We start from the raw sequence: 22,880 nt of genomic DNA on the forward strand, positions 1-22,880 counted from the left end.
CTTTGGCATATTCAAAGCACAGCAGCGACTGTGACATTTGTGTGGGTTTTTTAGAAAGCTGGCATTTGGTTGGCCTTTTCTTTGAGTCGACCAAGAGATTGGATAATCAGTGCAGCTTCCAGGAGTTCCTTTGGATGTGCAGGCGGGATTGCGGGGAGTGTTTACATTTACAATATGCTTCTGTAGCACGAGTATAAGTCTTGGATTGTGTCGTGATTAAGACAGAACAAAGCAAGAGATCAGCGATGCATATTTCTGTCTGTGGGAAGCAGCCAAAGACTCTCCATACTGTTTTCCATGTGATGTCGTGCCATTTCAAAGTGATTGTTTGAAAGTTGTAATTTTCCCAAAGTTGTAATCTTGAGTGGTTTTCCACTAAGGAAGACTTCAGCCCCTCTGAAGCCACGGCACAATCCACGTCTGTGCTTTGTTGGAAAATAAACAAACGGGTTTTTAGAATTCAATGGGAATTATATTTTTTCATCATCCATATCGTGGAAAAGACAGCAGACAGACACAACAACATGACTGAGAGGAATGTCACCCGACATAATGCAAGAAGACTTAACCCTGCTTTAGAAGCTTCATGCAAAACTGTACGCTGTGCTAACTGCATTACACTGATAACTTAATTGAGCTAATCAGCAACAATGTAAACTCTCAGTGGTTCTCAACTGGTGGGTCAGGACCCAAAAGTGGGTCATGGAGCCGTTTTCAGTGGGTCGCTAACGTGTGTATGGGGGGAAAAGTCTATGAAGTGCTTTTTATTCACGTTTGTTGTGTTCAGTTTCTTTCTTCTGTCTCGTGTCATGTGTCCTCTGAGGTCCAAACTACAGTTTTTTATAAAATAAATTTGTCTGGTTGAAAAAGTTCCGAAATTTTGGGTCGGGATTTTCCGTAAAGGTGTTGGTGGTGGGTCCTGAGGCAGGTAGACCAGATGAGAACCTCTGCTCTAAAGCATCAGACCATGCCATGGTTTTATGTGCAATCCTTACAAGACTCAAGTAAAATTATGAATAACTTTGAGCATTTGACTTTACTGAAATTAAATTGATGGTTGTCCGATGAATATCATTTTTACTATTGGCCTTTCTTTAGGGTCACCGCTTCTTGTTATTAACCTGTCCTAATGTTTTATGTCAAGAAAAGTGAATATATCTTTAGATTTATAAATCACATACAAGGTATCGAGGAATGGTTTCTTAAAAATCTTTATTGTAAACATCAACAATATTACAATGTTAGACTACATTCACAAACACACAAACACACATGTCAGGGGTCGACAAACTGTAAGACAAAGTAAAACATTTAAGTTAAGACAGTCAAGACAGTCTGCACACGGCCCTGTTCACATGGACCAGTGTCTCTTCTGAAATCAGGGGTCTGCACTTTCTTACACCTGGTTGAAGAACTAGATAAGAAACATGTTTGTCATTCAATGTTAATGAACATGGGGGAAACAGAAGCTTATTAATCACTAAACCTTTGGGAGGTGCAACCATTACAATAGAGGGGGCTTTTAGTGGGGTGGCAGGTCGAGGAAGGATTCGCAGTAAAAAAAGGTTTATTCATCATTTCTCAGATATGGCCATTATAAAAACTCCCGCCCGCTTCCTGCTGTTGTGTAAAGCAGTGCTAATGTTTCTGACACCATGTGAAGGCAGCAGTTGTGCTGCGTCACGTTGGAAGAGACCAATAGGATTAAACTGAGTTAAAACACGCAGGCTCCCTCCAAGACGCAGAAAGGGGGGGGAGGTCTCACTCAACATTTTCAAGGATTTAATAAAAAACTCAGACATGACATTATTTTATCAAACTACACATCTGTATGTTCTGCTTAGTATGATTCAGAGGGATCTTTTCCGACATTAACTCGCTTGTAGTGTGTTGTAATTAATAGACTTGCCTGCTCACCCCCCCCTTCTTCGTCGTAATGGTTTGGCCCGATCCCTCTCTGTCAGTTTCAAGTTGCGCCTCTTCTCCTCTGCGGTGTGGCTCCCTGCTCTGGCCTGAACAAGCATTACCCCCCCTCCCTCCCCTTTAGATAACAGGTCCAAACTGTGGGGATTTTACCTTGAAGTGTGGATTTACCCACGGACATGGATTCACTCACGGATTACGTGATTGGATTATGAAGACACACGGTATCAGACGGTAAGAGAAACACGGCGTTTTCTTGGATCCGCTGACTGCACCTCTGCATGCTCTGCACACGTTTGGGAATGTCACGGTCCGGTGGCTTTTTAACAGAGCTACTAACGATTTAACGACGAGCTCCTGTAATAAATCAGACATGCGTTCATGTGCTGAGCTCGTTGACATTTCATAATAGTGTATGATCTGCGAGCCTCGCTTTGAATACGGTGAAGCTCCTCAGTCACAGACCGGGAGGAGGGACAGCCTGTGGAGTCTGGAGAGATTCAGCACATCTCTCTCATAATGATACGTCCGGGGTTTTTCTGCTCTCTTTAGTATCGAGGGGGAAATCCGCAGTTGGATGTTGTTTATGAATTGAATAAGGCTGATGATAGTAACAGCTTGAAATGTGTGAAGTGTGGGATGGTTGTAATGTAAACTATATGCACGTCACAGATCAACGAAGACTGTGCAGATCCAGTGCTGTTACATGTACCTGGGCACATCATTGACAAGAACTAGATCAGGGATGGGCGACTTTGGTAACAGCAAGGGCCACATTCATTTAATTCTCACTGCCAGAGGGCCAAATTGTAGTATATAAAACCGATTACAGTAAATTATGTCTCAAATTTAACTCAACATATACCAGTGATCAAATATTATTATGGACATATTTCTGGTTTTCATGATTTCATGGCAGATTTTGTCATATTTTCTTCATGTTTCCAATTAATTGCTATTTAAAAATTGACCTGAGGGCCACGTTGAGGGTTAATGGGGGCCGCATGTGGCCCCCGGGCCGCCAGTTGCCCACCTCTGAACTAGATCCTGACTATAACACATGCAATCTGATAAAAGGGCCTGCAGAGACTCTTCTTTCTTTTCAACCTTTTGTTTTATCTCATGGTATGGTAACCTTTCAGTGCACAACACGTCTGTCCAGTATCATTACAACAGCCAGTGAAACTATCTGTTCTTGTCAGATATGTGGAACAGACAAATTGTGAGGAAAGCAAAGTCAGTCCAGCTCTGTCCCTCCTCTCTCAGAGGAATGTGTTCTTCTCCCTCTGGTCGGAGGGCTAAGACCAACAGAAACAGATATGTTTCTATAGGACAATTAATGCACTTAATCTTCTTTAAACCATGATTGTTCTTTCCAACAACACTACAGCACTTTATTTATATTGATACTGTTCCAGTGGAAACTTCTACCAACAGATAGATTTTCTTTTTCTTGGTTGTGTTGCTCTGTCCTTTGTCATTTTATTTGCTGTGTTCTTGTCCACTGCTGTAAATCAAATGTCCCATACAGGGACAATAAAGGTCTCAATAATGAGACCACACAGAAAAAAAAGACAGACAAACAAAAGCCACACTGAAGAAGACGAGCACAAGCTTAACTCCAGTATTTTTAACATCAGTATCAGCCGATATCGGCCCTGCTGACAGACATTAATAATGTGGCATGAACCGATGTAGCAGATGTTTATTTGTTGTGCTAAATCAATTTAATGCCGACATCTAGTACCCCTAACTACTGATTCATAGAAGATGAAGTCACCTCTTGAATGGACTTGATAAAAAGTCAAAAAAGGGCCACACATCCCTCAGTGGGTGCTGGGTCCAAAAATAGAAAAAAGAATCAAAAGGCAAAAAAGATCTGCACCCCAAGGAGCTCCTGTTTTTATCAACCAGTGACGCTTCCAGCCAACACGCTCTTGGTTAATAAATCCTTTAAATCTGAGCTCTTTGGTGTGCAGATATTTTTTGCCTCTTTGTACACATTTGTTTTCATCATCAAACCTGAGAGAAAATGTCGGCATGGGTAGGGCGTCTGACCTCAAAAGAAGTCATGAAACAAACATCAGAATCGGCTAAATTGATATTTCAAACATCATCATCCCTGATTTTCCCTATCGATGCGTCTCTATTATTTCATAATTCATCATTATATCGAAAAAGGTTTTTGCGTATATGCTCATAAAGCAACTCATATGTTGGTCCACTCCATTGACTGCACCTCATTTTGCCTTCACCAACTTAAAAGCAACTTTTCCAGCAGAAGAAACCGTGTGACCTTGACGGCGTCTTCTCTCTCTGGTGTGTTTGTGGGGAAACGAGGTACTGGGTGATTTTGGCAGCTTTTTTTTTTTTTTAATCACTTATAGAATAATGTAAAACGTTAAACACAAAGGAGGCAACATAATGAGATAATGTTGCTGCTTTAAGAGTCTGGAAGATGTCGCTGGATGCAGACAAACACCTGATTTGTGCCCAGAGGTTGACGTCATGCAGGGTTCACTGATGCACGCTTTCATTTGATGCCTCTGTTCTCGGTCAGTTGACTGTCTGCACCTTGACCTCCATAACAACAACAATACAGCACTACTGCAGCTGACCCAGATTGGACCATACATCACAGAGCAACAAGAGTCAGAGTGTGGTTAAATGGAGCAGTGAGGTCCTGACCTGACTGGCGTCTCCCCCCCCACCAAAGACTCTTATTCTGTCTCCGAGGAGTGATGGAGCGTTTGTTCTATTGATCACTTTTTAAGGCTGCAGCAGAATCCCTGTCAGACTTTGGACGTCTCTTCTGAGGTCACAGAGTGTAACACGGGGCCGGCAGATGTGAAATGGGATGTGCCACCTCTGTGAAACTGCACGTGTTATCATAGCTCTCTGTTCAGATGAGGATGCGGAGCAGAGTAGGAGGAGGATGTTTGTTTTGACGCTGACTCAGCACAAGAAGGAGCAGGAGAAGTCTGTAGTCTGACTTCCAAGAGAGGGGCAGCAGGGTCAGACGAGTAGAAGGAAGCTCAGGTGTGCCCGCCGCAGCCACTGAAACATTGTTTGTGAACAGCAGGGCTCAGACTTCAGGTGATTTTAAAGCCTTACAGATTAAGAAATCTGTGTAAACAAAGCGTCATGCAAATAAGAGCCTTCAGAGAAACTCCTCTCATGAATCTCAGACTTCAACAAACCACAAGATAGGGAAATAACAGCCAGGCGCTCTCTACAGGATGTTATTAAGATTAAATTGTGTGCTGGAGTGAGCACGTGTATACCTCACATGGTCTCACAGAGGCTGAGACTAGATACAACCCGCAGCAGTGACTCTGCAGTGAGAGAAGCACAAGACTTACAGCTCTGGATATGAAAATATTCTGCTCAAGTCGAACACATGATTGTCTATTTTTCCAGGAAGAACTGAAGGTCAGGTTGTTTCCATTTGTTTTCTGTTCTTTCACAAGTCTGACGGCGAGTATGTTTACTGTTGCTTGGCAACACCATCAAAGCCTCAGTCTTCTTTTCTCTCATTGGCTGTTGAAGGCAGATTTGACGTCAGGGTATGTTTAACAATATATTTCAGCTGCATCTGTTGAAGGATGTATAGAAAGTGAAGCTGAGTCACTCTGACCCCCCCCCCGCCGATGGTCTCTCAGAGGGTGAGTGACTTCCTGTCTACCCCTGACCCCCCTTCCACCACTTTATGGTGGAAGGGGGGTCCTTTCCTGATCTAGGAAAGAAAGGAAGGAAGGAAGGAAGTCTTCTGAACCCTCTTGCTGTGTCATAAGCAGATGGATGTGTACCAACCGTCAGGTGTGTCCCAGAGGTTTATTACTGTGTTGACTCATCAGATGCTCGCTGGCCCTTGATGATTTCAGACCAACATGCATACAGCATCAAGTTTAGTCTGCAGTCAGTCCTTTAAAGGAGTTGTTTGCTACTCCATGCTAATGACAGATTACGGTAACTGTGTGATGGTGATGCTCTGCAGCAAGCACTAATCATAAAGCAATGAGGACAATTACCACGTCCACCATTCCACTTAGAGATGTTCTGATACCATTTTCTCCTTCCTCATGGGAAATGTGGCATTAGGTCTAAAAAATCTGATTTGGAGGACCAACAGTAAATCCACCGGTTGAAGTTGTGCTTACAACAAGTTAGTATGGCCCCAGTCCAGTTTCTGTGGTCGCTGCTCAGAGCTCCAGATTAAATACTTACTTCTTGGCGATTTCTTCTCCCTCCCAGGTCAGAAGTAGGCCAGTGTGACAAATGCATTCCTGAGGCCAGCACACTGAGACTGTTTACGTTGCTGCTGACCCTTGTACGCTATAGCAGAGCTGCACAATCAGACTGCTCCCTCTGTGTGTGATAAATGGGAGGAATTGTCTGAAGACTACACAGTGAATTTAAAATGCACCCGTACAGAGGGCTCATATAAAAATTATTATTTCAAGTGTAGCAACTTCTTCTCGTGTTGCTGTAAACCGTGTTGTAAAAGCTGACAGGTTGTCGTGCTATGGTGACTCATGAATTGCAACGTGTACGTGAAGTCATTTCTCAAGTCATTCCCATCAAACTCAATCAATATTTTTGATTGATTTATAACCTAGTGGGAAAAGGTTGTGGTAAAGAACACAGATATCATCAGCTATAATGAGTGATTTTTCTCCTGTTTAGCTCATTATATTCTCATTAAGATGCCAACATCTACATGTCCATTAACAAGCAGAAGACAAATAGTGCTTTCACACTTTCACAAGACTGCATGTGTGAACGCAAAAAGTCAGATTTGTCTCTCGGACTTCATCCAGTCTTTCTCCTGACTGACTCGTCGTAAAGTGTCCACATGGAAGTCCAGGTGAGCTGATGTGAGAATGCATCTGCTAAAATGAACTAAAATTCTCAGCAAACAAGCAGGAGGTGTTGTTTATATGTATGTTCTTCTCCCCTCCTTTTGTTGATTTTGTGAAAGTGTGGAACTACACATTAGCATTGGCATCCAGGCAGAAATGCATCATAGCATTGTATAGCAGACTCTGTTACTTCATTTGCAACTTCTCTTTTGTTCTTTTTACGTCCCGCTTTGCCTCCTGAGACCCCCCTTCATCCCCACCACTCCTGTCCGACAGAGATAGTCTCCAGCTGTGAGGTGCATGTGTGAACAAACCCGATCATGAGGATTTCAGGGGCAGTCCGCCTGGAAATAACTAGGAAACTTCAGGAGCGCAAAAGTGAAACCAGCGCAAAGTAATGACGAACTTGGAAACAAAAGCTGAAGAACACGGACCCTTTAGTACGAGGATCTTCTTTTCAAATGTCTCAAAGGGTCTCATAGCCCATAAAGGTGTATGTTTCTAACGAGGTCTAAAAATCCTGTCAAGATAAGGTAATTTAGGTTACATGAAAAAGCCACAACTGTTCTCGACTCATCAGAAATATGCTGCAATGGCCAGCACTAAGTTCATGTACCATAGGAAAGTTCTACACCAAGAACCGGGACCTTTAAGGGGGCAAAAATCAAGTTCCCTGAATTTCATTTAAACCCTGATCCCTGTTGGTTAAAAATGCAATGAATTGCTCCAAAGTCTCTAGTCTCTAAAAGTAGTTCCTCTGGTGATAATGAATACTGGCTAAGCTGTTCCCGTATAGAAAATACCTTGTCTTGCCCATAGTGGCTGATTAGTGATGGAGGCACCTGGAGCTCACCTGTTTAGATCTAAACTCTGGCATCCATACAATAATAAGCCATGTCTCCATTCTCCAACAGATGAGAGAGCGCCCACAGGTGTTAGCAGGTATCAGGGTAGTGTCACCTGCTAGATTCAGGGCTGAATGTAACTGTCAAGGTCTTTATACAAATCTTTCTATGCTAAAGCCGACATCACAGCGTGTCGTGTTCAGGTATCAGGCTTCAACAGCTGCTCAGCCTGAAACCGTTAACCTTCCTCTACAGTCAGGTCCTTTCACTCCAGTAAACCGTTCATCCCTCCAGAGACCACATCATATTTCACACTCACTCTCCTCCTGTGTGTGTGTGTGTAGAGGAGCCGTGAGGCCTTGTTATCTGCAAAACTAGACAAGAGACGAATTCTTCTCTGGCATGTCTGATGGAGATACAAGCCCAAGAAGAGTTCTTCCCAAGAGAAAGTGAACTGACCTGAGCAGGTTCAGTGCTCTGTGCTGGTCATCTCTCTGTCTGTGGGCTGACAGACAGATGTCTGCAGCTCTACCTTCTCACCACTCTCACTGGAACAACCTGCAAATCTCATTGAAGCACATGAAAGCGATCTTCCAAATGGACTGCACTTCCAAGAAACTCGTGCTTTGATAAACTGAAAAAGAGTCTTATTGGTTTAAAATGGGAATATAATTGGTGTTTTCAGCTCCCATGAGACTTCAAGGTCGTATTTCAGGAAGGATGCTTAAATCACAGTCTGCTTTAGGGACTTGGATTGGTTAAAGGAGCATTCGGTAAGATTGATATCTACTGACGGCAAGACACTTAACCCCGCATTGCTCCTGCTGCTTCTGTGGTGGTGTATGAATGGATTAGTGTTGTACTTACTCTCTGATGTCGCTTTGGAGAAAAGCGTCTGCTAAGTGAATTGTAACATTTTAACATCGTAACATCAGACAGTAAGGAACTTTAGATTCTGGTCCTGAATGCTCTGGATTTGTTTGGACCAGAGAAGGTAGGCGCTTTTAAGGCACCCCTAAACGGCCGTTTTGGACGCCCCTCATTTTACCAGGCAAACCAACAGGTGTTGCAGTGATGGAAGCGGTCAAGAGAAGTGGTTCAGATAGAAGTGATTGTACCCGACCTAAAAAGCCTCTGCATGTTTCTAATAAGCTCCACGAGCAGAAACGTGCTCAAACTAGGATCAATATTGGAGATGTTTTTGAAAAATGGAGAGAGGTTAGAACACAGAAAGGTTTACAGACTGATGCAGAGCTGGATAAACACTGAAGCTTCAGTGTCCTCAACATGGCAACCTGTGTGAGCATCGACTCTACAGAGGAGGGAGGGGGGGAGACAGCTCTGTTCATTGTTTTGAATTTGGACTGCAGTACCCATTTTAAACACTAGGTGTTGCTCCTTTAAAGAAGTTTCTTATGGAACAGTATTTAAAATAATTCAGTAAAAAAAAGGCGTATTTGTTTTCTCAGTAAGAGTGATATTAGAGCACTGATGTCAGTCTCATTTACAGAACTGTGTATTATGGCTGTCGTGCTTAGCTTAGCATAGGTTAGCACCTCTAGAGCTCGGTTATTTTCACATTGTGCCTTATCTTTGTTGAAGCTGTACATAGCCGGAGAGAAAACAAACAACAACGGTCCGTCCTCCTGCCCAGTACTTGTCTGTTGTTGCTCTTGATACAGTTTGCAGCTGACGGACATGTGCGGTGATCACAGCTGTTGGTTTTGGGATCCGTGCAGACGGGATCAAACCAAACCTGGTGAGGTTCTTGTTATTACATTATAGATATTGCATGTTTTTACACGTCAGTTCCTAAGCCCTTTAAATATCAGTGATTCTGTCATAGGTAAGACACGGCTGAAGAAATAATCTCAGCGTGCTCTAAGTCTTTCTGCAGCTCAACTGTAAGTTGATATTGTTTTTATGGAAAAGTTCTACAAGCGGTGTATTGCTGTAAAAGGTAATAAACAACCAAATACTGTTATTGTGAACATCTGAGGTGAAGGGAAACAGAGTGAAAAGTCACAGTGATGTTGTACTCTGTTGGTCTTTTCTTACATGACGCTCCTGAAAACTTGAAAAACAATACAAATACAAACCGTGAAGTATTTCACCCCGACTTGTCCTGCTCCTTGCCAGCCTTCTAGAAAAAAATATCTTTCATTCCGAGCGCAGACACTTAATGCAAGCTTTTCCAAGCACACAGCTATCACTTTTTTTTACCTGTAAAACACACCATGTGGTCACGGGGCCTTGTATAACCTTTGGTATGTTTCCGGTGTTCCTGGTTGATATTTAATAAAATTTAAAGGAGCTACAAAATAATACTGAAGGCATGAATGATGTGTCTGTAATGTCTTGAAGGTAAATGTGTGAATATTTGTTTTGTTGTTTATAGACTTCATGTGATGAATCAGCCTCAGCCCCCCCCCCCCCCCATCTGTGCTGCACCTGTCAAAAATTTATGAGTTTTCCACATGCATATTTTTATTTGTAACAGGGATTAAAATGTAATTTGTGAGGAATCTGTTTTCATGCTCTCCTATCGCTGTGTGTGTGTCGCTGGTGTTTGGTTACTGGAGGATCAGCCTGCAGCTTCACACCAACGGGCCGACCTTCCTCCTGTCCTGGCTGATCTGAACTATGGAGAGAAACTGGCACGAGGGGGAAGACGTGATCGGGAAGAAAGCCACTCTCACATGCTTCTGTTTGATGTTCACGTCTCTGATTTGGCCTTTTCACTTTGAAGCTTATTCTCAGATTTGTTTTGGCAGTGTTGACGTGCAGATGTGGAACCTTTGGAGATTAGTCAGGTTATCACAGCTGAAGATACAGGTGTGGTTAAATTCAGGCTGAAATATCTAACCCTGTTTGACCTTTAAAGCACAAACTCAATGTTTAAATCGAAATACTCATAACATGCTTTCCTTCCTAAATACCTGAATTTAATCTATAAAATACCACGGGAGCTTGAAACAACATTTGGGGGCTGAATATGATGCTCTGATTGTTGGACTTCTTTAGGTGAAACTCTTTCTTATCATGAACACATCTAAAAAATCAAGATCAATCAAATCAAAATCAAGCACCCTAGAGCTCCCTGTTATTATGGAGTTTTACAATCAATCGACCAATCAGAGTAGATTAATAATCGCATCTAGGAAAAAAGAAGGTTCTGTAAGGAGAAGATTGGTTTAAACACACGGTATGTAAATTTGGCCACCAGGGGGCTCTCAATCGAAACAATAACAAAAGATGACGTTGAGGCTGGCGGGGAACCATGAGGGTGATTCTCTACTATTCAAATATTCATACTTGGCACCAGCGATTTGATTATTGTGCCACATGAGTCAGGGCGATGATATACTGTGGTATTGATATATTGGCACACCACTAGTGTTCAGTATGTTCCCCAGTTTAAACGAACACATTGTTCTGTTTTGGAAAAACCTCTGCAGATAGTTGTACTCTGTACTTAAAACCTTAGAAACAATTAAAGAATCCTCAAAACAAACGGGCCTCCTAAAAAAAGCTAAGCTAACGTTAGCTGCAGCTTGCAGCTCTTGCAGCTTCTCTGTTCCTTTGCATTGTTGGTTTTTGTTTGCTTCTCTTAATCTGTGCTTCTGAAGCCGTGATAAACCTATTGTGGTAGTTCAGCAGAGCTTTTTGTGCAGGCTATTGATACAACATCTCTTCGAGGCTTTTCTGATGCTGTAAGGGAACAACTCTTTGCTATACGAATAGTAAACAAATCCCTGCTAAATTATGCAGCTGAGCAGTGGGGTGACTGAATTTGAGAGGACCCCAGCTGAAACTTGTTTACCTGCTCTTCACAGTCGTTGCTATAAGGTCAGCAGAATATGGATCCTTGTCTTTACTCTAAGTAGATTTTTTTTAATGCATGTGGGCCAATGATTGCTCACTATGCTTCATCTCGACTGCTCTCTGACTGACTGTCACAAATCTAAATCTGAGGCTGTTTGAGCAGAAAGGTGGAGGAGGCCTCAGCAGGTGGAGGTGTTACAGAGACGACCGTCAGAAGCTCATTGTGCTGATTCCCTCGTTTCTGAATCCCTTACACATCCTGCAACTTGTTTACCATCGGAGGCGCTCACAACCACGCCCACGCACTGAGATTAGAGAAAGCAAGTGTGGCTCTGACAGGATTACCGTGTGCGCTGGCTGCATGTCCCATCAAGGATTTACACGACAGCCATTGGTTTCTTTTCTCCCGTCAGAGGATGTTGATCATAAAAACATTTCACATGCGGCTGTAGATGAATATTGATGGAAGAATAATCTACATGCTTACCTCAGTATAATTTTTTTATCTTGCCCGTTCTTTGCTTGAATGAATGTTAAACTCCTAAAGCGGCCTGTTTCGCTGTTTCTCTTCTATGTATGTTGACATCAAGTAACACCTTGTGTGTGGTTCAGTTGGTCGTCTCTCAACGGGGGTTCAATCCCCAGCTCCCGCAGCAACATGTCCAACGTGTCCTTGGGCAAGACACTTAACCCTGAATTGCTCCTGAACACTTTAAGGTGGTATGTGCACGAAAAACTAAAATACATGGGACAAAAATGGCTGATTTATATACTTCTATGTTGAATGTACACTGTAGTTTAAAGTTAAATAAGGGTCAGCTAGTTCAGAAACAAAAGTGTCATTTTTAGTTACAGTCCTGTCCAGTTTTGGCACAATAAGTCTTTCTGTCATTCCTTTCTTTGCTTCCTTCCAGCCTGTCTGGTGGTTAAACTTTTAGCAGCGGTCCACTCTGAGAGGTTTTGTCTGTGTTCTCTGAGCCTGTACGAAGTTTAACTGTTATCTTTGTAATTAATACGGGGAAGAGATGAGAGCTGCAGAGATGTACTGTAGTTTCCCATGGCCTGCTAGAATAAGAAACACATGGGGTGGGCCTTTGTGTTTTATAAATGTGTGATGTGTCTATGAGGCCTGTAGGGTCCGTTATTTTTTTTTTTACTGCTCTGCCCAGCTGTTTATACTCCTGTCCGCCATCCTTCATGTAAAAACACACAGAGTGAGACAAAAGAATCAAATGGAGATGTTTGAGTAGAACTACTCTGATTGCTGTGTTGGATGTCGTTGGCTCTACTTCAGGCCTAATTCCTGCACAGCTTTTGATAGTATTGACTTTTAACTTTACATGTTTCCACTCTTACATAAGTAGTTGTTCAGGTCCTGTATCCAGTTCTGTTGATCCCCCTCTTCTCTCCTGCATGTCTCCAAACCACATCGGTCATGACTAAGCCCTGGAGACCGGTCTGTGTGGACCGTGTTCACTGATACGTCTCCGATTACATTTCCTGGTTTGCTTGGGAAGCTTGGAGCTGACAGTGTGAGGAACCAGATACATGCCTCACTCTCACCGAGCCACTCTGCTGTGAAATATGCAAATGAACAACGGTGATAACCGAATGTAAAAGATTTGTTTTATGAGCAGGTCTGTAGATACTTGTGCTCTACAGTCTCTGGTGGGTCACCGTGTGGCTGCTCAGCTGCGGTGCTGGCTCTGCTCTCGTTGTGAAGGTGGCAGAAATGGCATTTCAGGAAGGATTTGAGAGGTTTACTAAATCAAATAGCTGCTGTGAGTGTTGGCAGGCAGCTCTAACAGACCGTGTTTGACAGCCATCTGAAAGTCTGGGCTCAGACTCACACTCCCTCTAAGCCGTCACTAATATGAATTTCATGAGAGACACCCTTTGTCGCCGGAGAATATTAAACTTTTTCTGTGACAGTGCTACTTTGCACCTTTTTTAAACGAAATCCATTTAAAATCCTTCGTCATGGTCTGAATCTGTCTAAAGCAGGGTGCATACTACGAGATCATCGGGACAGTTTTGGGTCAGATTCCCTGCCTACAACAAACTCAGAAAAGCCAGGAGCTTCCCAAAAAAAGTGAGATTGGTTTTAGTTCTGGTTAATTGGTCTGCTCTCCGTGCTCTACAACCACGATGTAAACAAGTCACAGTGAACAGAGAGCATCCAGTAGGTGCAGGGCGGTGTGCTCGTATTTAGGTCAAGGAAATGAGGATAGAGTTGTATGTTGGCTCCGTCTGGTCGGACTGGCATACTGATGGGAGCAACGAGGTATCACATTTAGAACGTTCATGTTGACGTTAAGTTGCAGAGAGGACAAGAGGGTAGGCGGTGTTAGCAATGCTAACGTTAGCCAAACTTGACAGACCGATTACATTCACCTTACATGTTCACCTGCAGACATTTCGGAATAAATGATGCTCAATTTTTTACTAGACAAATTGGTTTAACAGAATTTACATTTTTCTTTTTTTTTATCCGTCTAGGAAATGAGTCTGCTGGGAACAGTGTGTATCAGTTGTGAGAGTAGATATGAAGTGCTCAGCTGCATGGACTCGTGTCACAAAGAGGAGTGATTGAAAAGCCAGATGGTTTGGAGACAGTCTGCCAGAAGCAAAATGAGTTTCAGTCAACAAACATTATTGTACACTGAGCTCTGAGGCTTTGTATGCTCATGTGAAAAAAGACACACAACTGTCTGCACACACCTGCACACCCTTCCTGTATGTGTGCTTGTAGCAGGACTTGGCCGTGGTGGAGCTTAGTGAGTTCAACCTGAGGCTCAGGATTACAGCTACAGTTTAAAGGGAGACACAGGAAAGATGACTAATGAATATAAAGCTTTTGAAATATGTATAAAGGCAGAAATGATGGACTGCTGTCGGGAAAACTCCCTGATTTTATGACACACACACACACACACACCTTCAGTACTGCTTTGGTGAGGTCAGACTACCCTAAATGTCCCGTTGTAGTTCAGACTGTATAAAGTATTTGAATGCTCTTAGTTTGAGAGGTTATTCATTTGCAGTTTTCCATCAGCGACAAAAAACTGTAGTGTTTAGAGTGAACTAGGGCAAGTAAAAAAAAATGTTGTACACAAGATGTGCACTGTGGTCTGTTGTCCGGTGTTCTGTCAAGATGTGCTACCATGTTGCAGAACGATAGCGGAGGATATCAGTGTCCCCTAACAGTAAATAACTTAATTATTAATTCACTACTCACTCCATATGCAGGATCACAGTAGGAGAGAGGCAGCGAGTTTTGGCACTCAATAATGTAAGATTGTAGGGGAGGTGAATCTGGGCGGACGATAATCTATCAGGGACGGAATCACTCTAAAACACCACTACTCGCTGCGTTTGCACAGTAAGGAAACAGGAAGCGTGTTTTCATACTCTATAATTAAAACCTTTCCAAAAGATTTTAGAGTGAGCATTTCTCGACAGATGACAATCCCCTATCATCAAATAATGCTCCCTTTACTTTTTAGAGCTGCATGGTAGCACTATTTCACAGAACACCGGCTTCCTCTACTCGCCGCACGAATACAAGTGTGTTGTGGAGGGGGAGAAGGGCGAGCTGGTGTGCAAGTGATCAGACTGAAGCAGCTTCTCCGGCTGGTCTGTGTGCAGGCTACACAATGGTGCAGGCATTTGCTGCCCGTCATGCGGTTGCATTGTAAACATTGTTGTAAATTTGTGCGTGGTTTCCCTCGTATTATAAATGCCGGACTTGTAATTCTAATCGGTCAAAATGTTGTACAGCCTTTAGATGTATAATTCAAAAATGTTGTCAACGACGGAAAATATTTGGTTAACATGATCTCTGCCTGAGAGCTGGTGGAATCAGCTCTTTCAGAAAAAAAAATCTAAAACTCACTAATAACCAAATTGAATCATACTTTTTTTAATCTGAATAAAAAATGTGTTCTGGCTGTAGCTTCATATTTGATGGACTACTCATCTTACTAAAAAGTGAAATACGTTTTTAATCAGCCTCGCATTTCTTTTGTTTTCATGACAAGATGATTAAAGTGCACTTTCCCTCTATAACTCATCAGTGACCGCCCACTTTTTCAGTGGTTCTGGTTCTGGAAGTAAAACATTTCCCTGTTCAAATCCTCCTTTGACATGTCACAAATTCCTTACATCAAGAGACTGAAGCCTTAAACCAAGACAACCAGCAACCCACATACTGTTGACTATAAAAAAGTTGATTTGGTGCCAAAACGGCCTTGAAAAACTGGGGAAAAAAAGTCAAATTACAAGACTGTGTACGTAATTGTTTGACGGAGTCCAGGAACTACCCATCCCAGAATCTATTGCAAGTCATCGTTATTGTGTTTATGCTGTTAATACACGTGTTGTAAGATGTTATAGTTTGTGTTGCAGAATAATAAGACTATTAGGTTCTTTTGTGTTAACTTGCTAGCCTGCTAAATTGTCCGTTCACATTCGGCGCTGACGGGCGGGAAACATTGCCATGGTAACAGGAAACTCCACCAATCAGCGACGTCGCTGTGACATCGCTCCATGGTCGTGGGGAGTGTAGTTCTTGTCCCCAATATCGCGAACAAACCGTATTGTTTCTTAAAATGAGGTTGATATCATACGAGCTCGTGTCTCCTACAGGATCATGATAATAATCATTTCGGCTATGGAGAAAAAGATTGGGATTTTTACTTCGTGAACCACACTGTTGAGCTTTACTGTTGTCCTAACTATTGCACACACACACAGCGACCTACGATTATGAGGAAAGAGAGTTCACTACTTGTCAGTATGATGTGTTTCCAGCCTGCAGGCAGCCCCTGAATAGACCACACCTGCTGCTGTGTTTCTCTGTAATTATGCTTTAAACCCACACTGTAATACAGCGACTATAATAGTGAGAACAAGAGGGACGTCGAGGTGATCATTAAGCTTGAAGACAAAACAGCAGTTGTCTTAAGGCAAACCGGATGAAAAAAGCAGAGACATAAGACAGTCAAACCAGCGTTTATCACAGGTTCTGTAAAGCTGCTAAATCAGTCTGTTTGCTGGATTCAATGTTGTGTTTTTGTACCCATTATCATGAAGATGTCCAGTGTTGAGAGGGGAAACACTCCTCCTCTCTGCTGATGGATGAGAGGAGGAGAAAAACTCCAGGGTGTCCTGTGAGCGTCAGTCATCATCGGTCACGAGCTGCAGGAGTGAAAGCTATTTCAGGACACGCACACAAGCCTTTAGAGCCATCCCAGTTATTCTGCTCCGCTCTGGTGGGTTACTGTTTACTTTGGTTGTTTACCTCAAAGCGTCTTGGTTGGGGTTTTTTTATTGACCATGTCTGCAGCGAGTTACCACACACACAACAACCCTCTAAAATCCTCTGGATTCTGTTCTTCCTTTAGTCCACAGGAAATCACATGTTTTGGACACCATAGTAAGATTTAGCCACTGCTTTTTTTAAGAGTCTGGGTTTTTTAATCTTGGAATGAAAATGATATTCGCTGCACGTTATAATGTGGCACACCAGATTGTATTTCAGCTGTGACACAACCTGCAAAAATCAATAAACCTATAAAGCTTTTGTTTCAAATCCAGACAGAATAAAAAAAAAAGTCACATTTATAGTTTGTGTTACTCCAGTAGTCGTGACAGGAACGGCAGATAAAAGCAATGCTGCTGTCGATCGTGTAGCCCAGTGGCCTAATCTCTGGATCTATTTTTAGATTAGAGGATGACGCAATGCAACCAGCAAAAACAAAGGCGTGTGTGTGTGTGTGTGTGTGTGTGTGTGTGTGTGTGTGTGTGTGTGTGTGTGTGTGTGTGTGTGTGTGTGTGTGTGTGTGTGTGTGTGTGTGTGTGTGTGTGTGTGTGTGTGTGTGTGTGTGTGTGTGTGTGTGTGTGTGTGTGTGTGTGTGTGTGTGTGTGTGTGTGTGTGTGTGTGTGTGTGTGTGTGTGTGTGTGTGTGTGTGTGTGTGTGTGAGAGACAGAGAGTGTACATTCTGTGAGTGTGTGAAATCCTGCAGCTCATTCTGATGTACAGGGATTTGTAGCGCTTGATGTCCTAATACTGTTTTTATTTCTCTCTCTGTTTTTAATGCCACTGGGATTATTTAGTCCTGCTGAAGACATTTTTTTATATTTGCCCTCAGGGTTCCTTTGGATCCTTAAAAAGTCTTGGAATTACATTTTCTTTCTTTTTTTTTTAAAGAGAAGGTCTTAAAAAATGCAGGACATGTTGCATTTTAGATCACACTTTGACTGATTCCTTTATGAAATCTATACTTTCTAGTAAACATTTAAAGATCTTTTTTAAATTCCTTTTGTTCAGGTGTTCAGGCAACGTACGGCAGTGTATTAAGTAAGCATGGCTTTAAAAAACTTGTAACTGAAGAAAGAATGAAATGCAAGTTTAAGAACCTGTCAGTAAGATGTGTAGTGAATGAAATGATAAAGTGACCTTACTATATGATCAGAGATTGAAGGGATACTTCACCTGTTGAAACATGAATCTGTATTGACATTGGGTCATATATGTAGAAATGTGAAATACATTTTGAAGTTGGTGCCTTCTTGGCCGAGAAAAGGTAGAAAGTGTCTTTTTGGCCCATGTGGATGAAAGACACCAAATCCCACAATGCACAGCACTGCAGGCCACTCCCACTAAGTTCAGGTTTACAGACATATTTACTACAACACATGTGGCCATTTCCTCAACTGATTCAGAGACTTCTTCCAGAAGGAATTGACATCTTGTAAATTCCTGTCAGAAAACAGACTCTGTGTCTGTGTCCATAGGCAAACAGTGAGAGCACCAACACTACCAGTCCGCCCCAGCTTGAGCCGGCCTGGGCTCCTCGTCCTTACTGCCGTGGCGGCCAGCAATATAGCAATATATCTGTTTAGTGCCAAATGAAATCCATTACGTACAAAGCATAAATGTTGTTTTATTTCCCTTTTTGGGTCTTAAAAAGTCTCAAACGTGATGTTAAAAAGTTTGCAGGTACTCTGATCCCATGTGTTTTGATGCTCATTATGTCGTGTTGTCTCTCTGGGTTACCGTAATTCTTAGCTCCTATAGCAGAAAGTAACACACGGTGCATCATGTCTTGTTTGAGTGCACATATGTGTCTCCTGAGGAGTCCACTTTTATTCAGACTGTAGACCAGGTTTATGGATGTCGTTACATGTGTAGGTGTAGCATGTCACAGGAGACCTGAGCAGTTCTATCACCCTCAGACTGTGACACAGCATGACAGTCAGGACCTTCAAAGACCTCAGAGAGTGTCGATGTTTGCTGTGAGCTTTCTCACATGCGTGTCATAAAGCTTAGACTGTCTGCTTGTCTTTTTGATGCTCCTCCATATTCTCTGAGTCTTTACAGTAAAAAAGAGAAAAAACCCACAGAGGATCAGCCCACACAGAAGATTAGCTTTCAGCATAAAGTGATTAATAACCCTCTGAGATCATCCTCCAAACTTTCTGTTTTTGATGTCTCTTTTTAACTTTGGTTTCATGAGACGTTTGAGCTGACCTGCTTTCTACTACTCTTATAAAACCGTCTCAGTGCTGATGGATGCTGTTTCGTCTGCTGTTATCATCGGCCCCAAAACCTCATATCAGTCGGCCTAGTTTAAACTATGCTCAAGCATTAAAGATTACCTGGTTCAGTTTCACCTCTTTTTAAAGCACTGATGAATTAAAAGAGTCGATTAATGTTCCTCAGCTGAGTGGACCGTCCACACGCTACGAGCATGTCTATTGAGAAGCTTACACTGACACAGCGGCCCATTTCTGTGCAGTTATAAAAACCTTGACGGTGTCTTTTGTCCTCTGTTTGTTTGTGTAATGTTATCTCGGGCCTCCAGCACTTTAGCTCCCTTCTTAAGAAAGTGTAAGCTTGAGTGGAGCTCAGTGTGCAGCTGCAGTCAGCCGCCGTGCAAACACAAACAGGCTCCAGATGCCTGATAACGGCTGAGTGACATTTATGCATTTTTCATCCCACGGTTATTATTATTGACAAATGAGCTAAGGACCATTGATCAAGTCTCTGAAATCGACTGTGACTGTTTCCTATGACACTCAGTTAGGGTTGTCACAAGACCAGAATTCTAAACTTTGACACAATTCTAGTTAAAATATTAATACCTGCTTAAAGGCACCTGATGTTAAAGATCCCATATTCTCCTCATGTTCACCTTTCATGTCGTCAGTCTGTGAAACCTTCAGAGCAGCTTGGCATGATATGTAGCTCAAAAAACTCTTTATTCACCTGAAACTGGTGTCACTAAAAATCTCTCATTTCAGTTTGAAACGGTTTGCTTCAGCTGCTGTCTCTTTAAGGCCCCCCTCCCCACATGCTCACTTTCTGCTGATTGGCCAGCTCTCTGGAAGCCTGCCAGGGGGCAGAACGCTGCAGGGCTGCCAGGCTGCCAGGAGAGGGCTGCTGTCCAGTGCTGGGAGAAGAGAGTCTGATGTAAGAGGTTTCACCGACTTACATAGACTCTAGAGGCTTCTCGTGAAATCCTTGGTTTCTTATCGGGGAACAATCGCGTGATTTGCAGAACAAGCCGTTTAGCGCCCCCTGCAGACTTATCCTGGGATTAGTCCAACGTACGTTTACCTCATGATCTGACACCTTGCCCATGTATAGTATGAGAATCCAGCTTTGTAACAGTATAGGTGAGTTTTAAAGATGTGCATCAGTATAGTAGGTCATTTCTGCTTTTTGATGAACAACTAAAGCTTTCAAACTCCTGCACACTGTTCGTAGCGATTCCACTACAATGTTGGCAACACATTGGTGTATTAGACAGCACTCTCTCTCTCTCTCTTCCTCGTGACAGCTTTGGGTTAAAAATATGACCTGAAGAAAGCTTTGATGCTTTGGATGTAATGCATCATTCAAATCTCAAAGATTATAAACACATGGTATTGAAGTCAGAGGATGTGTTTTGTTGGTTTTGATATTGTTTGTGTGAGTTAATAGTGACTGTTACAGAGGGAGTTGTGTAGGGGATAGTGAAGCCATGCATTTTAAATACACAGAAAAAGATGAAGCAGGTTGTTTAAATGCTCCGGGTTAGACGAGCTCCTCTCGGTGGTTGCTGACTTTTCACCCTCCAGCCTGATCTGGACTGACTGAGGCAGAGCCAAACACAGTCTGCTGTTTTCACTGCAGTGAGGAGTTGGCAGGGTGTGAAAAGGAGGCCAGCTGACCTGTGTTACCTGCCTCCCTTTCATCAAGTGTTACCACTGGGACTGGGACTACTTTGGTTTCCATGAAGTAGCTCACATCCTGTGGAACTGAGGAGTACTAGGCTAAAGCTTTAACAGAGGAAGTGGCTGAGAGGGAAAATCTTTTTTACTTTTCTAACAATCTGGTCCCAAACACAACTCTTCTAATCATTCACACTGAAATGGCACCTTTCTGTTCCCTAAAATTATGATGATGTCCAATAATTTGTACTTAATAATTTAAGAAAATATACCAGTTCAATAAAGAGGAGACTGACAGAATAAGCCAGTTAGCCTAGCTCACTAGGAGTTTCTTTTTTTCTCAGCTAATTCAAGACAAACAATAAAGGGAGAGAGTTAGCCTTGCTTTATCAAAAAGGATCCACTTTTCGACAACTGTAAATCTCAGTTTTCTGCAATTTGGTGTCCGTTTCACCTCTTCTACAATTCTACAATTTCAGGATCAATCCACCACAAAGTGCAAGAAAACACTTTAGATCTTCAGTTTAAAGAACAAAGAGTCATATCTGAATTTCACAAGTACGTTTGCAATATTACATAATCACAACAATGCCGATGTAGTTCTTCAATTTAGTTTGCAGGAGCTAATTTGATTTTTTTTGGTGATTAAAAAAAGAAGAAAAATACATAATGGTATACAAAGAGTTGTTATTTGTTATTTCTAAGTATCGTATCTTAATTTAAAATTCTGGTATCCTGACGACCTTATTGTGAACCTCGAATGAGTCTGTTTTGAAACTGTTGGCCCTGGTAGTTACCGTAAAGCTGAGCCACCGCTTGTCTGAAAAATGTTCAATTCAACTCATTCAACTCGTTTCCACTTTGGTCATTTTGCTTGGCTGGATTCCTTTCAGGCTCTCCTGCTCCATTATCGTCTCTTTGTTCTTGCATTGATATTGAGTAATGCTCACCTTTTAGAGACTGCTCATGCTGCTTAATGCAGTCAAAGACGGAGAGAGAGAGAGTGTGAAGACATTCCAGTCGTGACAGCTGAGCTCCCGTTGGGAAAAAAAAAAACATGATTGATCTGGTTTCCCTCGGGGTGAAAAATGTCAAACATGTAAAGCTGTACTGCTTCATGTCATTGCTGGTAAAATAAAAACAAACAAACAAACAGTCAAGTCTTTCTCAAACATGGTGGGATGTCGGGTCTATAAAGTGGAGTCTGTATGGAGTGATGACACATACAGTAGACATGACTGCATACTTTTACCCTTTGTGTTTCCTGTTTGTGTTTCTGCCGGTTCAGTGCCCTTCCTGTGTCCTGCAGCCTCATTCCTGGACAGATAAGAGGTTGTTTTAGGTCGTGTCACTGCTGCAGAATGACTCGGGGACCTTAAATGACTCGCCTTTATCCCTTTTGCTGCTTTAATTGCTTGGCTGACCGGCGGCCAAACGTATGTTTGTCTTGTTAGAGAAGATCAGGGCCTGCGGCATTAAGAGGATGCATTAAGAAGAATGTAGACAATCTGTACTTGGTCTGATTAAAGTTTGTGATTGTGTAGGATTGGACAGCGTTGATATCATTGGAGCATTTAAAGGCTGTCCTCTTCTGTCCAGTTGTAACATGTAGGAGGTTGAACTATGTTCGGGGATTCACTGAGCTTGATTTCTCTCCTCTCATTGACAGAATGAAGATGTCTGAAGCCGGGAGTTAAGAGCCTCCGCAGGAGAGAGAGCGTCTTCCAGGGCTGGGGCTGGACCCAGAGACCCCTTACCTGGGGTGACCCCTTCACTGGGGTGAGCCTGGACCATGGGGGATGGAGCCGCCGGTGCCACTGGAGGAAATGGGGTGAACAAGTCCCACGTCCTCTTTGACAACTTCGTCCAGGCGTCCACGTTCAAGGGCACGCTCAAGGCCTTCCAGGAGCTGTGTGAGCACCTGGAGGTGAAGCCCACCGAGTCCAGAATCTTCTATCACAAGCTCAAATCTAAACTCAACTACTGGAAGGCCAAGGCTCTGTGGGCGAAGTTAGACAAGAGGGCGGGCCAGAAGGAGTACAAGAAGGGCCGTGCCTGTGCCAACTCAAAGGTAAGATCCAGGAAGCTGCTTTTTTTATCCTCAATGTCGTGGTATCAAGTTATGTAATGCTTAGCTTTACCAGACAGACCAGTGTGTGACAGCTTTATATGAATAGACAAAGCAGAGACACTTTTATGTCTCTGA

At 42.7% G+C, this 22,880-nt stretch overlaps 1 protein-coding gene across 18 annotated transcripts in view; it reads left to right on the top strand.

Annotated features, from left to right (window-relative positions):
* mical3a (microtubule associated monooxygenase, calponin and LIM domain containing 3a) overlaps positions 1–22,880 on the top strand; it is a 101,428-nt gene that overhangs the window by 26,175 nt on the left and 52,373 nt on the right. For 17 of the 18 annotated variants that reach the window (XM_065956533.1, XM_065956538.1, XM_065956536.1 and 14 more), the window contains exon 3: positions 22,344–22,745. In XM_065956533.1, the coding sequence (XP_065812605.1) occupies positions 22,467–22,745 (279 nt within the window). In that variant the 5' untranslated portion in view covers positions 22,344–22,466. Of the gene's footprint in view, positions 1–2,000; positions 2,158–22,343; positions 22,746–22,880 lie in introns of those variants that run through there. The other variant, XM_065956534.1, reaches the window with a different exon arrangement.

Source organism: Labrus bergylta, chromosome 7 (genome assembly GCF_963930695.1).
Source record: "Labrus bergylta chromosome 7, fLabBer1.1, whole genome shotgun sequence".
NCBI lineage: Eukaryota > Metazoa > Chordata > Actinopteri > Labriformes > Labridae > Labrus > Labrus bergylta.